Genomic DNA, 15,057 nt, shown 5'->3' with positions numbered 1-15,057 from the left:
TTCTTTCATTATGTTGCCATCCTGTGAGAATATGCATCCTAAGTACTTGAAACTGTCCACCTGTTCTAACTTTGTTCCTCCTATTTGGCACGCAATCCGTCTATATCTCTTTCCCACTGACATTACTTTCGTTTTGGAGATGCTAATCTTCATACCATAGCTCTTACATTTCTGATCTAGCTCTGAAATATTACTCTGCAAACTTTCAATCGAATCTGCCATCACAACTAAGTCATCCGCATTTGCAAGACTGCTTATTTTGTGTTCACACATCTTAATCTCACCCAGCCAGTCTATTGTTTTCAACATATGATCCATAAATAATATGAACAACAGTGGAGACAGGTTGCAGCCTTGTCTTACCCCTGAAACTACTCTGAAACATGAACTCAATTTACCGTCAACTCTAACTGCTGCCTGACTATCCATGTAAAGATCTTTAATTGCTTGCAAAAGTTTGCCTCCTATTCCATAATCTTGTAGAACAGACAATAACTTCCTCCTAGGAACCCGGTCATATGCCTTTTCTAGATCTATAAAGCATAGATACAATTCCCTGTTCCACTCGTAACACTTCTCCATTATTTGCCGTAAGCTAAAGATCTGGTCCTGACAACCTCTAAGAGAGGCTTAAACCCACACTGATTTTCATCTAATTTGTCCCCAACTAATACTCGCACTTTCCTTTCAACAATACCTGAGAAGATTTTACCCACAACGCTGATTAAAGAGCTACCTCTGTAGTTGTTACAATCTTTTCTGTTTCCATGTTTAAAGATTGGTGTGATTACTGCTTTTGTCCAGTCTGATGGAACCTGTCCCAACTCCCAGGCCATTTCAATTATCCTGTGTAGCCATTTAAGACCTGACATTCCACTGTATTTGATGAGTTCCGACTTAATTCCATCCACCTCAACCGCTTTATTGCACTGCAATATATTGACCATTTTCTCCACTTCCTCAAATGTGATGCTATTTCCATCGTCATTCCTATCCCATTGTACATCGAAATCTGAAACATTACTGATCGTATTTTCACCTACAGTGAGCAACTCTTCAAAATATTCCCTCCATCTGCCCAATGAATAAATAAATAAAAAGTAACCAAACTTGCCGGCTGTGCCTTAGGTTCGAGCAGCAGAGCGTTCGGAACAGGCACATGGTGCAGGCGCACAAGAACGAGATCATCACCTCCAAGGCGACGCAGTTGGAGCCCGATGCCAACCCGGATGACGTATCTGCCAGTGAAGACTCCGACCACAGTGAGTGTCTCTTCTCTAGGTTTTGCGTTGTCGCAGCTGTCCGTTCCCGTCACTTCACTGTGTTCTCCTCTGTGTTTCGGCATAACTGCCACCTCCCGACTGTAGACGATCTGCGGCAGCAATTCCTTCCTTCGACTGTCTTTTCGGCTACTTTCTGGTGACGGGTCTTGCCCTAAAATGTGAGGCACGATTCTCTTTTTTTCATTTTTCTTTATTATACACCTTTTCATTTACTGGCTACAAGACACATTCATTTTTTACTGTGTAATCCCACACGATGGACAGTCTCCTGTAACACGACGTGTAATTTTTCCTCCTATCTGTGTAATTATGTAGTTCTCAATTCGTTCGAGCAATCGATCGTTCAGAATAGGAAACACAATCGTAACTCAGTCACTCAAAATGATTTCAGAAATTTTACTTGTTAGAATGAAATTCGGCGACGGTTCTTCTTCTTTGCAGGCTCGTGCTTTGTGGCAGTCTGCTAATCTGTGCAAATAAAATGCCTCGTAATTTTGGGAGCGTCGTATAATCTGTCGGGAAACCTCATATCCAGCGGATATTTGGCTTTGGTGAAGTTTAACATTCCGAAGAAGTAATGGAGCACTCGGATTATTAAATGCAGGTTCGTATCCAGTCTTTCGGAAGTTCCCTTCCTCCTTCGTTAATTTTATTTCCGAGATAGCAAAATTTGGCCACCTCTACAAGTTTCTCTCGTCGAAGTCAATCGTTTGGGTGTGTGGCTCTGTTCGCTGCTAGCTGAGTATTATATTTGTTTGTGTTCATTTTGTAACGTGTAGTGCTGTCTGTGACAGACACCTCCCAAATTGAAAATATAGTGTAATTGGATAGATAAAAAATATACTCGCCAAGTGGTGGCAGGAGAACACGTGTGCAGAGGTATTTCAGAGCCAGTGGCTCCTCCTCCTGGCAGGAGGGAAAGGACGAGGGGTGTGGGTAAAGGACACGGGGACAGTTCGGAAAAGTCGCCTGCAGCCCCGGGTCAGGGGAGACTATTGAGACAGGATGAGAAGGAAACACTATTTCCACCGGCTGCTTCACAACTCTGACCACAATCTATTGGTTATGAACTGTAGATTAAAACTGAAGAAACTGCAAAAAGGTGGGACTTTGAGGAGATGGGACCTGGATAAACTGAAAGAACCAGAGGTTGTACAGTGTTTCAGGGAGAGCATAAGGCACCAATTGACAGGAATGGGGGAAAGAAGTACAGTACAAGAAGAATGGATAGCTTTGAGGAATGAAATAGTGAAGGCAGCAGAGGATCAAGTAGGTAAAAAGACGAGGGCTAGTAGAAATCCTTGGGTAACAGAAGAAATATTGAATTTAATTGATGAAAGGAGAAAATATAAAAATGCAGTAAATGAAGCAGGCAAAAAGGAATACAAACATTTCAAAAATGAGATCGACAGGAAGTGCAAAATGGCTAAGCAGGGATGGATAGAGGATAAATGTAAGGATGTAGAGGCTTATCTCACTAGGGGAAAGATAGATACTGCCTACAGGAAAATTAAAGAGACCTTTGGAGAAAAGAGAACTACTTGTATGAATATCAAGAGCTCAGATGGAAACCCAGTTCTAAGGAAAGAATGGAAAGCAGAAAGGTGGAAGGAGTATATAGAGGGTCTATACAAGGGCGATGTTCTTGAGGACAATATTTTGGAAATGGAAGAGGATGTAGATGAAGATGAAATGGGAGATAAGATACTGCGTGAAGAGTTCGACAGAGCACTGAAAGACCTGAGGCGAAACAAGGCCCCGGGAGTAGACAACATTCCATTAGAACTACTGACGGCCTTGGGAGAGCCAGTCCTGACAAAACTGTACCATCTGGTGAGCAAGATGTACGGGACAGGCAAAATTCCCTCAGACTTCAATAACAATATAATCCCAAAGAAAGCAGGTGTTGACAGACGTGAAAATTACCGAACTATCAGTTTAATAAGTCACGGCTGCAAAATACTGACGCGAATTCTTTACAGACTAATGGAAAAACTGGTAGGAGCTGACCTCGGGGAAGATCAGTTTGGATTCCGTAGAAATGTTGGAACACGTGAGGCAATACTAACCTTACGACTTATCATAGAAGAAAGATTAAGGAAAGGCAAACCCATGTTTCTAGCATTTGTAGACTTAGAGAAAGCTTTTGACACTGTTGACTGGAATACTCTCTTTCAAATTCTGAAGGTGGCAGGGGTAAAATACAGGGAGCGAAAGGCTATTTACAATTTGTACAGAAAGCAGATGGCAGGTATAAGAGTAGAGGGACATGAAAGGGAAGCAGTGGTTGGGAAGGGAGTGAGACAGGTTTGTAGTCTCTCCCCAATGCTATTCAATCTGTATATTGAGCAAGCAGTAAAGGAAACAAAAGAAAAATTCGGAGTAGGTATTAAAATCCATGGAGAAGAAATAAAAATTTTGAGGTTCGCCGATGACGTAATTCTGTCAGAGACAGCAAAGGACTTGGAAGAGCAGTTGAATGGAATGGACAGTGTCTTGAAAGGAGGATATAAGATGAACATCAACAAAAGCAAAACGAGAATAATGGAATGTAGTCGAATTAAGTCGGGTATTAGATTAGGAAATGAGACACTTGAAGTAGTAAGGGAGTTTTGCTATTTGGGGAGCAAAATAACTGATGATGGTCGAAGTAGAGAAGATATAAAATGCAGACTGGCAACGGCAAGGAAATTGTTTCTGAAGAAGAGAAATTTGTTAACATTGAGTATAGATTTAAGTGTCAGGAAGTCGTTTCTGTAACTATTTGTATGGAGTGTAGCCATGTATGGAAGTGAAACATGGACGCTAAATAGTTTACACAATAAGAGAATAGAAGGTTTCGAAATGTGGTGCTACAGAAGAATGCTGAAGATTAGATGGGTAGAGCACATAACTAATGAGGAGGTATTGAATAGGATTGGGGGGAAGAGAAGTTTGTGGCACAACTTGACCAGAAGAAGGGATCGGTTGGTAGGACATGTTCTGAGGCATCAAGGGATCACCAATTTAGTATTGGAGGGCAGCGTGGAGGGTAAAAATCGTAGAGGGAGACCAAGAGATGAATACACTGAGCAGATTCAGAAGGATGTAGGCTGCAGTAGGTACTAGGAGATGAAGAAGCTTGCACAGGATAGAGTAGCATGGAGAGCTGCATCAAACCAGTCTCTGAACTGAAGACCACAACAACAGCTTCGCAACTGATGCTATCCAGATCGTGCCGTCCACCACCAGTTTTTCTTAACTACGCAGACGGGAGTTATCTCCGTGACGAGTCCTTCGCTCCCGTAATCGTCCCGGCAGCAGTCTCAGGTAGTGCAGTGTCCCACACCCTCCAGCTGACAGTTTCCCCTGCTCTGTCCTCTCTGCTCCTCCCAGATCCCGGCCCACACCACCTTCAGTGTGCACCGCTACAACTGTGTGCCGTGTGCGTGGCCCGTGCACCTGCCACCTCTTTCTCTCTCTCTTGCATTCCTAGCCGCCAAAGTGACTGCCTGCCTGGTAGCGACCCATCCTCAACCTCTCTACCTACCCCACTTGGAACAACCCCCACCACAACCTAGCCCGGCTGTCGAAATGCGACATTGGCTCTGTGCGTTCACATAGCACTGTGTAGATGTCTGCATGTGCACACTTCTGTGTGTGTGTGTGTGTGTGTGTGTGTGTTTGTGTGTGTGTGTGTGTGTGTGTTTTACTCTAGTTCAGAAAAGGACCACTCCAAAAACTAGCAAGTTTTCCTTCTTTTTGTGTGTGCCTATTGTCACCTCGACACTTCTGTTTTTCACTGAGCTGTCACATTTAACCCAAACTCGTTACATTTAGCCCAAACGTATTTGCATTCTACCAGAACTTTTCGAGAACGAGCCTATTGTTCTCCGTACTCACCTGCAGAATTGCCGACTTGAACCACAATCCTTGCCTCATTTGCAACTGTGATAATTTGTTCACAACAGTAAAATTTAAGTGTTGTAGGGTCAGAAAACTGTGACGTAAATTTTAAAAACGGAATAAAAATAAACCTGGGCCTCAGTTTGACACGGAGTCTTCCCTTTTGAGAACACTTTCCAGATTGGAGTAACACGACTGGAAAGTATCGTTCGTCTAAAATTCTTATTCTCCTTTCCTACCTTTTTTTGGAGAGGCTCAAGTAAATACAGTGATGTCAAATTCACAGTGCACTGTAGGCAACTTCAGAAGTTGAATTTCCTTATCCACTAAGTGTGGTAAACTTTCCAAAAGACATTCTTAGCAACTGAAGTACGGCCGTGGGTGTTCCTGTAGCTTTGCTTTACTAAATTCTTCGTATGCTGTGGTACTATATGAAGCTCTCATAATTGTTTTCCGTCCATTCGATTATAGAATCCTTAGTCTATATCACAGACGTATTTCGTGATACAGGATTTATCGTAGTGTTTTACGGAACCGATTTAGAACAATCGCACACCTGTTTGGTAATTATTCGAGAGTGCTCCTAAACCACTCTTCGTAGTGTGTGACATTCGTCTCAGAATAATGGTCTGAATCTTCTTTTTGCCCAGTAAAACGTAAGCCAGGGTTTTGTCAAACCCGTCTTTGATGTCAGTGTGGCACATTATAATCCCTTTTGCAGAATCAGGCTGTGTTTGAATCCCTCTTTTACAGTGTATTCCACTCCAGAATACGCAACTTGTGATAATTGTATACATTTTCTGTTGCATAAGGCATTTTTTTTTCGTGCCATCCAAATTCTCTGGGATGATTTGCACCACACCAACTCTGATCAGTGTAATAAATAGTCCAGCTATAGTTCCACACGTTTCTTACTTCCTGCAAGAACTTCTCTTTTCCCTTCTACTTGGTTGTTTTCCTTCAGCACAGATTTTTTGTAGAATTTTTTTTAGAGGGAGCCTACTTTCCTAATAGCGCGCCAAAGAATCGTTTCACTCGTATCGGGAAAGTCTTGTGATCCGATCTTCATCTGTTCTAATACGGCTGCTACTTCACCCTCCAGATCTCTTTTTTGGTGATACAGAACACGAAGTTTTTCTGTGCAGGACGAGCATTAATAAAACCGACAAACTGCAGGACGGATTCCTGACTGGAAACGTAGGAAAAAAGATCCTACGAACACGCGTCCGGAAATGCCTCGTTGCCACTGTAGATGGCACTGACGAACAGAAGTTCCACTGACCGTATGCCGTGTGCCCCTTTTGTGTTGAAGGATGTGTGATTCACACAGTGTACTGTAAGAAGCTGTATTTGTGTGAGGAACAAGCTGAGACGGTGTTTGTGAACAGCAAAGCAGATGGTAACGGTCGAGATGCAGAACCCGATCCTCCGTAACCCTACAGATTTGTCTGTCCGAAAGGATTCGTGATCACACAAACACCCAAGAAGGGCTCGAAATGTTCGATGTGGTCGGTGTATGTGGGGGTACGTATTTTGGTACAGCTGTGCCGCCTCTCGACTATTTCCGTACGCTCGGCCGTGCCCACCTTTCGGCATCTCGGCGTGTTCCCGACGTCAGTACTGGACCGCTCCGCTGCTTGCAGTACGCCGTGTTAATCTGCAACACCCGAGGAACGTACGACACTCGGTAAGATGAACTTTTGTTCGACATCACCATTTGTGGTGGCGACGGTGCATTTCGGGACACACATTCGTCGGACCTCTTCCCTCCGTTTTTGGTCAGGAATCTGTCCCTGCAGTTTTGTTAATGTTCACCCTGTATTTTCTCCAAATTCGTTTCACTATACATTACTTAATACGGAGACACCGATAAGTTTTCTATACTGGCTGTGGTGTGGAACTACTTGTGCCCAACTCTTTTGCGGCCTCGGAGTATGCGTACGCACTGATTAACGCAGACTTTACACGAGTCTAAATAATGCACAGTTTCGCACCTGTACAAAGCAACTAATTATATTACGAGGACTGTCTTGCTTGAGTACGCAACGAGTAGCAGCACTGTTGTTTCCTGTGTGATGCAACTGCCTGTGTAAACACTGCAGCAGTGAACATTGAAGTTGAGAGGTCCTGCAGGTTGCACCTGTGAGCACATGAAGTGTAAAGACATGAAAGCAAATAAATTAAACATGTGATATTAGTGTTTATGTAAATTATTGTGTGTAAAAATGTATGAAAGGGAAAAATAGTGTTTGCATTTACACTTTTCGTTGTGTTACACGTATCACCATTAGGCAAATTGTGGCACTCTTCATCTGCTATTATTACCACAAAGTGCCTAAATGTTTTTGTAATTGTGGAGCTCTGCTGACCTGCCTTCTGATGGCCTCACCCTCTGTGCCCGGTGACCAAATGTACTCCTGTCGACTGCAGAAGCTGAGTAGACGCGACACGAACATTTGTGCATATGCCTCTTAGTTTCTTTCTCTGTAATCAGAAAGTCAATGATGGTGCACTGCTTGCAACTACGAGGGCTATTCAGAAATAGGGAACATTTCCATTTGACGTCGCTAGGCGCGTGCCGATCGCGTATATTTTGGTGTGTGTGTGCTCGGCAGCTCAGTCGGCATCCGTCTGTGACAGCAGGAATGTCTCTGCGCGTCTGGTTTTTTCAGTATTCAAATTTGAAATGTGCGGTGCGGTTGAAAATCCTGCCAGTTGTGAGGTGTGGTCTCTGATACGGTTTTTGTTCGCAAAAAACCTAAAACCTGCAGAAATTTATTATGAACTGTGCGAAATGTGCGGAAACAACATACTGAGCGAATGTTCCATCCGAGAATGGTGTGTGTGTGTGTGTGTGTGTGTGTGTGTGTGTGTGTGTGTGTGTGTGTGTGTCTACTGCTGACAAAGGCCTTAATGGCTGAAAGCTATAATTGTGTGAATCTTTTTGTTGTACCTATCGCGACTCAGCATCTCCACTATATGGTGAGTTGTAACTTTCCTTCTCTCGTATCGTTACATTCCATCCTGGACTTTCCATTGTTTGATTTTTGCTTGACAGCTTTTCTTCGATCCTAACCCTGTGCTGTTTTCCTTTGTAACTACATTCTTTTGCATCCACTATACTCAATGTCCGTCCTTCTTTCTATTCTTTCCTGTGTTTCTCTTGTTGCCTTACGAAAAGTGTGTGTGTGTGTGTGTGTGTGTGTGTGTGTGTGTGTGTGTGTGTGTGTGTCGCATACGTACACGCGTGCATGAGTGCGTGTGTCTACTGTTGACAAAGGCCTTACTGGCCGAAAGCTATAAATGTGTGAATCTTTCTGTTATGCCTCTATCGCGACTCAGCATTTCCGCTATGTGGTGAGCAGCAACTTCCCTTCTCTGGTATTGTTAATTCAAAATGAATGTTTCTTTGTACGTTTGTCCTCTCATTCCTAGACCATTCGTCTGATTGCGATGAAACTTTGGTGAGTTTTTCTCTGTATGCCTGGAAAGGCTCCTGGCCGTCCCAAAACAAGAGCACGAGGCGTAGTTCAAGAGATATGACGTCATAAACAGTGAGATGGCACTACGCGAAAACACCCAGATTTATGCATCAACTTTTTCATAATGAGAGCACTTAGTAGTTGGCAACAAACTTCACGTAATTTATAATTTCGAAGATTTATGCAAATTTATCTCTCTGTTATCCCCCCACAAAATGATAAAAGGAAGAAAGGTTTATTGCTTATTACATTTTTGTCGTACATGCCATAAAACTACTGCATCGGACATGCTGCTTTAATGTATTACTTTGTTACTACTAACTGTATTTGTAGCACGTTTTGCATACAGTATCCAATGTATCGCTGAATGTGCTGACAAATATAGTTAAAATATGGCAAATATGGTTCAGAAAGTATAAAGTCATACACGTTAAGACGGGTGAGAAATTGCCACAGCTATTTGCAACACATTTTGCAAATGTATTTAAAAAAAAGTATATAAATATAGGTGTCGAAATTTCAAATCAGTCGACTAAGAGATTTTCTAGATTTGTGGTTAGTCAGATTCACATTTTCTATTTCTTTGTTCCTAATAGCAAACCTCGGAAATGATTCCGAAAAGTGCGCCATTCAGGTTCCGTCACTTGCACTTTCCGGTACAGTTCACATTTGGAATGACCGTCAGCAGTGTGCAGGGACAGTCATTACACGAGTGTGTGGACTAAATATAGAAAAATCCGTGCTTCTGGCACGGACAGTTGTACAGTTGTACGTGCCTCGGTCACCCGTCGGGAAACTGTCCGACTTATTTGTGAACACACCAGGTGGGAAAACCAAAAATATTATGTATCCAAAAGTACTTTAGTAAACAGATTATAAAACCAAATACATTTTTTTCTTTCTGTGGCATCGGAACATCTGCCGGTCGATATTATTTCACGGATGAAAATGTTTCCACAAAAACTAATTATACTGTTATCACTAGTAATCTAAAAACTACACATTTAACAATGAAATCTATTCGAATAAATCACGAATAAGACTTTAGAAATTTCCATTATTCACAGGACACATCTGATGTGTAGAACAGAAAAAAACAAGGAAAAAGGAATTATTTAAGGAATGGATCCATTCCATCTGTAGCGGGACTTTGAATTTCGCCGTGTTACACTCGTTCCCTCGGATATAAATTATACCGTCACAGCTGTACGAGCGCTCGATGGCAGAGAAAATATTTATAAGAAAATGAAGGTACTAAAATTGTAACTGTTTTTGTTTTCTACCCGCTTTTGTCTTTGAGAGCGGAAGCTTAACTTACTTATTAGCTAGTCTCGGTCGGATTAAGACGAAAAAACTTATTGATGAGCAGACGTATTGTGGAAGTTTATATGAAATTTGGGAGGATGGAAGCAGCAACGTAAAATAAATTGCATTCAGTATCAAGACGATTTAATTTGTATACATTAGTAATTCCTGGACAATGAAATTTATTGCAAAATTTCGGAGCAGCTACGACTTTTCACGCAGAAATGAAGCAGGAGATTTTTGGAGAACAAGACTTGGACGCCGCACGAGAGAGGACGTGTTAACACGGTAAGGGATGAACTCTTATTTACGCCATTTCCCCCTGTTAATCACATTTTGTTATTCTCTGTTCTCTTTCAAATAATTTTTGTAGTGGTAATCGGTTTGACTTTTGCTCAGTAACGCCACAAGGACCACCCCGACAATAGCTTTTCCGAATCACGAAGTCCGATAACTGTTCTGTAATACGAAGTCCGATATGCATTCCATTCTTTCCCTTTTTCACGGTCATTAACGATTTTAAAACCCCATTTTTATTCACCATTTCTTCCCACATTTTTAATCTTCTCTTTTCTTCTCTTCTCTTTTTCTTTTTTATTAACCACTACACATCTCACTGTCGCAGGGTGCATCTGTTTTCAAATTCTGTTCGCGATCACAGTTCAGAAGTTTGCGGTGTAACTGTTTTAGACTGCGGCACCGACTTCGGTGCGTCACGAGGACTACCCGCGCGCGGTGGAGCGGAAGGTGGCAGGCCGGATCCCCTGCCGCGGGAGTCATTGCCCGCGCCGCACGGGGGCCGCGACGGGGGAGTCTCCACACCTGCATCTCCGTCCGGCGAGGAGACTGTAAAGCAGAAGGCGATGGCGGCTCTGCGCGAGCTCGGCGTGTGGGACCGCCGGCGCAGGGGCTGCCGGGACCAGAGTGTGGGCGTTGGCGGGGTTAGGGGGAGAGGGAGAGGCAGGGGTAGGGGTAGGGGCAGGGGGAGGGGCAGGGGGAGGGGGAGGGGGAGAGGCCGCGGCCGCGGCCAGCAGGCGCTGCGGGACGAGTGGGGGCCACAGTTCTGTCCGGCACTGGCAGCCGCTGCGGAGTGCACCGTCGACACACCGACGCTGGTGAGTTCTCGCCACACCTCTGTCTCGTCTTTTCTCACTTCCGCACTGCTGAAGCATCTCGTATAGGAATCCCGTCCTAGCTGCAATTAACAAGGCACAAATACTCAGAGATAACTGGGAAATCCGGGAAAAACTCGGGAATTTTTTCGTGTGTGAAAAACCCCAGAATTTTTTAGAATTCTGGGAATTTTTGGTTTTCAGGTAAATTAGAGAATAACACAAAAATGAAATTATAGCTGCAAAGAAAATGCACCATTTACAAGAGCAAAACACAGTGCACACGTAAGTGTCTGCCGACAGCAAAATGTGTTGGAGACTTTCGGGAGAAGAGTGAGAAATACTTCGAACGCGAACTACTTTTGGTGAGGACGTCGTCACAGTTGTTTACATTTGTAACAGATCTTTGAAAAATATTGGAGGTTTGGTTTGATAAATGTTACTTTCGAAGCAAATTTCCTTTTATACAAGATGAATTATGTTATGTACCAGAATGTGTGACGAATTTCTTAAATCTCAGAGCATTTGACTCTCATTCGAAACTTAACACTTTGAGGACCAGCCACTTAGAAACATTTTGGCCCCAGGAAGCCAGCCATTTGTGCCATTATTTAAAATTTCACAAGCACATTTGTATTTGATATATCCGAAGGGCAACATGCCCTTAAAAATGACCAGGCTTTAAGGTTCATTTTTCATATTTGTTTAGTTTCTTCGTAGACTACAAATTGTGCAATAACAGTGGCAAAAAATATAATTATCCTAAAAAATAAAAAAGCAGGTCAAATTCTGGGGTAATTTCACACACAATTGGCTTTTCAATGGGATAGTCGAGGTGCTCTACAGGCCGTGTATTTGGCCAGGTAATCCGCAAAATTTTTGGTGCACGACAGTGAAATTTGTAATTGTACTCGTTAGAAATATTGATCTGCTGCAATTGAAGCTGTGCTCTTAGGATCCTGCTCAACCACACCCTCAGGGAAAGAAGTTAATAATTTTTGACAGCCAATATTGTATGTAACTATACTGTATGTAAATTAATTTAAACTATTAACTTTTCCTGTTAGTGTGTTTGCGTTACTGACCAGTGATGTTGCTATTGGCTGACTACATCACGTGTCCTTAGCTCTGAATATATGCTTTCATTATCTGCCAAAATCGCTTTGCACGAGCTACGAGGGGTGAAAGTGCGTCGCAGTCTCGATTTCAGTGTTTCGGAAGCTATCGCACTCTACTCGATGGAATATGTGTTTATACTTTTGTGATATGAAAATATGCAGTGTACAGTGTTGCCGCACATCTGAGGTCTTTCCAAAACGCTTTGTTCGTTTGCTGGGTTTTGTTTTCTAAATTGCTAGGAAGTTCTGTGGCAGTCTATAAGACCTTAAGCATTCAAAAGAATGATAATTTTTAAAATCCTGAGGGAAAGTATACTGTCAGTTAACACAAAAAAATGTGTTTTCACCTGAAGTACAGTGTATTTTCATGCAGAAGAAACTGCATTTTTAATGGGGAAATCTGTGAAAAATACAGGATTTTTTTTGCATTGTCCGCCAATACAGGTACACTGTTAATTAAAATCTTGTTAAATAACTGACAAAGTTCAGATACAATTATGTCAGAAATTTTTAGACATAGACTTGATTAAAGTTACTTGCAGGACAAGGAACCCACAACATTTTTGCTAACACTATTCATTGTAGAATGTCAAAAGCGGAAACAGTACTCACCTTTCTGTTCGGTGCCATAGTTGCTGCTGGTGCTGTTGTTGTTGTTGTTTTAGCTCATTGTCCTAAAAAAAATAACTGGATACGATCTTGCCGAGAGGTTTCTCGGGTCTCGTAAGTGTTACTCTTCTTCTACCAGTCACCACAGTATAAACATAAACCACAGCTACATTTATATCAACAGAATGTGATTCTGATCAATTCTTAATCGTGGGTAATATGTGAGGTGTTCAATAAGTAATGCAACATATTTTTTTCTGAAAGCAGTTCGGTTTTATTCAGTTCAATGCGACGGCCTTCCACCACTGTACTGGGTGGGGACGTATGCCCACACGCTACCACTCTACTGGTAGACATCGGAGCTGACATCGTGTCGCATCAATATCTTCACCACCGTCTGTGTACTCCTCGCTGCAGAGTGCATCCTTTATTGGGCCAAACAGAAGGTGTGATATCCGGGCTGTAAAGTGGACGAATAGGAATAATCCAGTGAAGCTTTGTGGGCTCCTTCGGGTGCACGAACTTGTGAGGTCTTGTGTTGCCACGGATAAGGAGAAGTTTGTTTGCATTTTTGTGGCAACAAACATGCTGAATTCATTTCTCCAGTTTCCTGAAAGTAGCACAACACACTTCAGAGCTGAGGAAGGACAGAATAACCTCTTCGAAGTCCCAGTCCAGTTGCACTGTGAGGTGTTTGTTATCCGTCGATCACCTCGAATGAGTGTGTCCGCACATTCTGACATTGCGGGAGTCAAAGTTGTGTGCGGCTGCATGACAGGAGGGAGATGGCACAGTTTTGTGCAACCTTCATTCTGATTACGATACGCACCTCACCCGACAACTCACTGTGCTTTTGTGCAGCTGCCCGACACGTGGGAGATTGGACAGGTTTGCACGACCTTCCTCATTATTACAGACACCTCACTTGATAAATCGCCGTGCTTTTGTTTGTTGTCAGCCCTCTGTACACATTCTGCAAGTATCGGTAAATATCTGCCGTGCCCCAGTCTTCTGCCAAAATAAAAATCAATGACGGCCTTATGCTGGGAAAGCACCTCTGTTATGGCAGCTGTATTGACGGCTACATATAGAACGACCGCTTATTAGAACCTCGTGCAAGTATAGGGGCCGAGGTGGGAATATTCCACAATGTCGCACAATAAATTCTGCATTTTTTCAACTGAAATTGGTTGAGAAAAAGATATGTTGCATTATTTATTGAACACTCATCATGTTTATGTAGAAGAAATACATCAAGATATAATTAAATGCTCATAAGTTTGAATATTAGATAGTTTTTGGAATGTTTTAGAATAAAAGATAATAAATAATGTGACGTAAAAGAATACAGGTCTCCAGACATGGATATTAGTCAATAATCTGCATTTGTGTTGGAGTGTGCATTTCTCACAGTGTTTCTGTGAAGCTGGAGTTTCTCCTGTGGGCAACATGAAATTCAATCAGAAAGAATACGTATTCGTTATATAGCAGATTATAAGGTGAAAGAAACCAAAGCTACCTGCATTCGGAAGTGTCGTATCTCTTCCTGACATCTTGGGTTGTCGGGTGTTCTGCCGGATATCAGCGTCGTACTTACATGATATTTCGGTCGCGTAGCTCGTAACCTTCATCAGGTGCGACCTGAGACTGCTCCTCGAGTGGACCTGGTCCAGTATTTATGCCTATGGCCTTCCCCCTCCACCAACGGCTGCTGGCGCTTCTTCTGTGGTCCGCGCCCATTCCCTGCGACCTTCTGGAGCGCTGCTGCTCCGTTTTCCGTCCGCTGCGGTTCTAGGTGTTCCCTCTGCGGTCCGCGCCCACCAAACCCGCTCCTGGGGGTTTCATCTACGGTCTGGGGTACCAAGCGTTCCCCCTGCGGTCCGTGCCCGCTCACCACGACCTGTTGGAGCGTTGCCGCTCCGTTTTTCGTCCGCTGCGGCTCTGGATGTTCCCTCTGCAGTCCGCGCCCACCAGTCCCACTTCTGGGTGTTCCATCTTCGGTCTGGTGCGCCTGGCAGTCTGTCAGGGGCTCGTTTTCCATCTCCATGTCTCTGGTTCTTCTGTTTGTGTAGTGTTGCAGCTGGCCCCGTTGCTCCTTTAACAATTCCAGAGCCGGATCCCAGGCTCTGCTTAGCTGGTACCCTGTGTCACGGTTCATAAGATCTTCAGCCATTTTAATTTCTATCGATTCTCTTATAACACTGTCCCAAAATCTGGGTGTTTGTGCTAGAATCTTGGTATCCTCATACTTCATGCCATGATC

The 15,057-nt window shown here is 43.2% G+C and overlaps 1 protein-coding gene across 1 annotated transcript in view; it reads left to right on the top strand.

Moving 5' to 3' along the window:
- LOC124720211 overlaps positions 1-15,057 on the top strand; it is a 116,462-nt gene that overhangs the window by 62,194 nt on the left and 39,211 nt on the right. Inside the window, exons 10-12 of the mRNA XM_047245534.1 lie at positions 1,129-1,262; positions 10,646-10,891; positions 10,970-11,070. Coding sequence (XP_047101490.1) covers positions 1,129-1,262; positions 10,646-10,891; positions 10,970-11,070 — 481 coding nt within the window. The remainder of the gene's footprint in view (positions 1-1,128; positions 1,263-10,645; positions 10,892-10,969; positions 11,071-15,057) is intronic.

The sequence above is a fragment of the Schistocerca piceifrons genome, chromosome 11 (genome assembly GCF_021461385.2).
Source record: "Schistocerca piceifrons isolate TAMUIC-IGC-003096 chromosome 11, iqSchPice1.1, whole genome shotgun sequence".
In the NCBI taxonomy this organism is placed as follows: domain Eukaryota; kingdom Metazoa; phylum Arthropoda; class Insecta; order Orthoptera; family Acrididae; genus Schistocerca; species Schistocerca piceifrons.
Note: the sequence above shows the minus strand (reverse complement) of the source record. Positions and strands in the feature narration are given on the sequence as shown.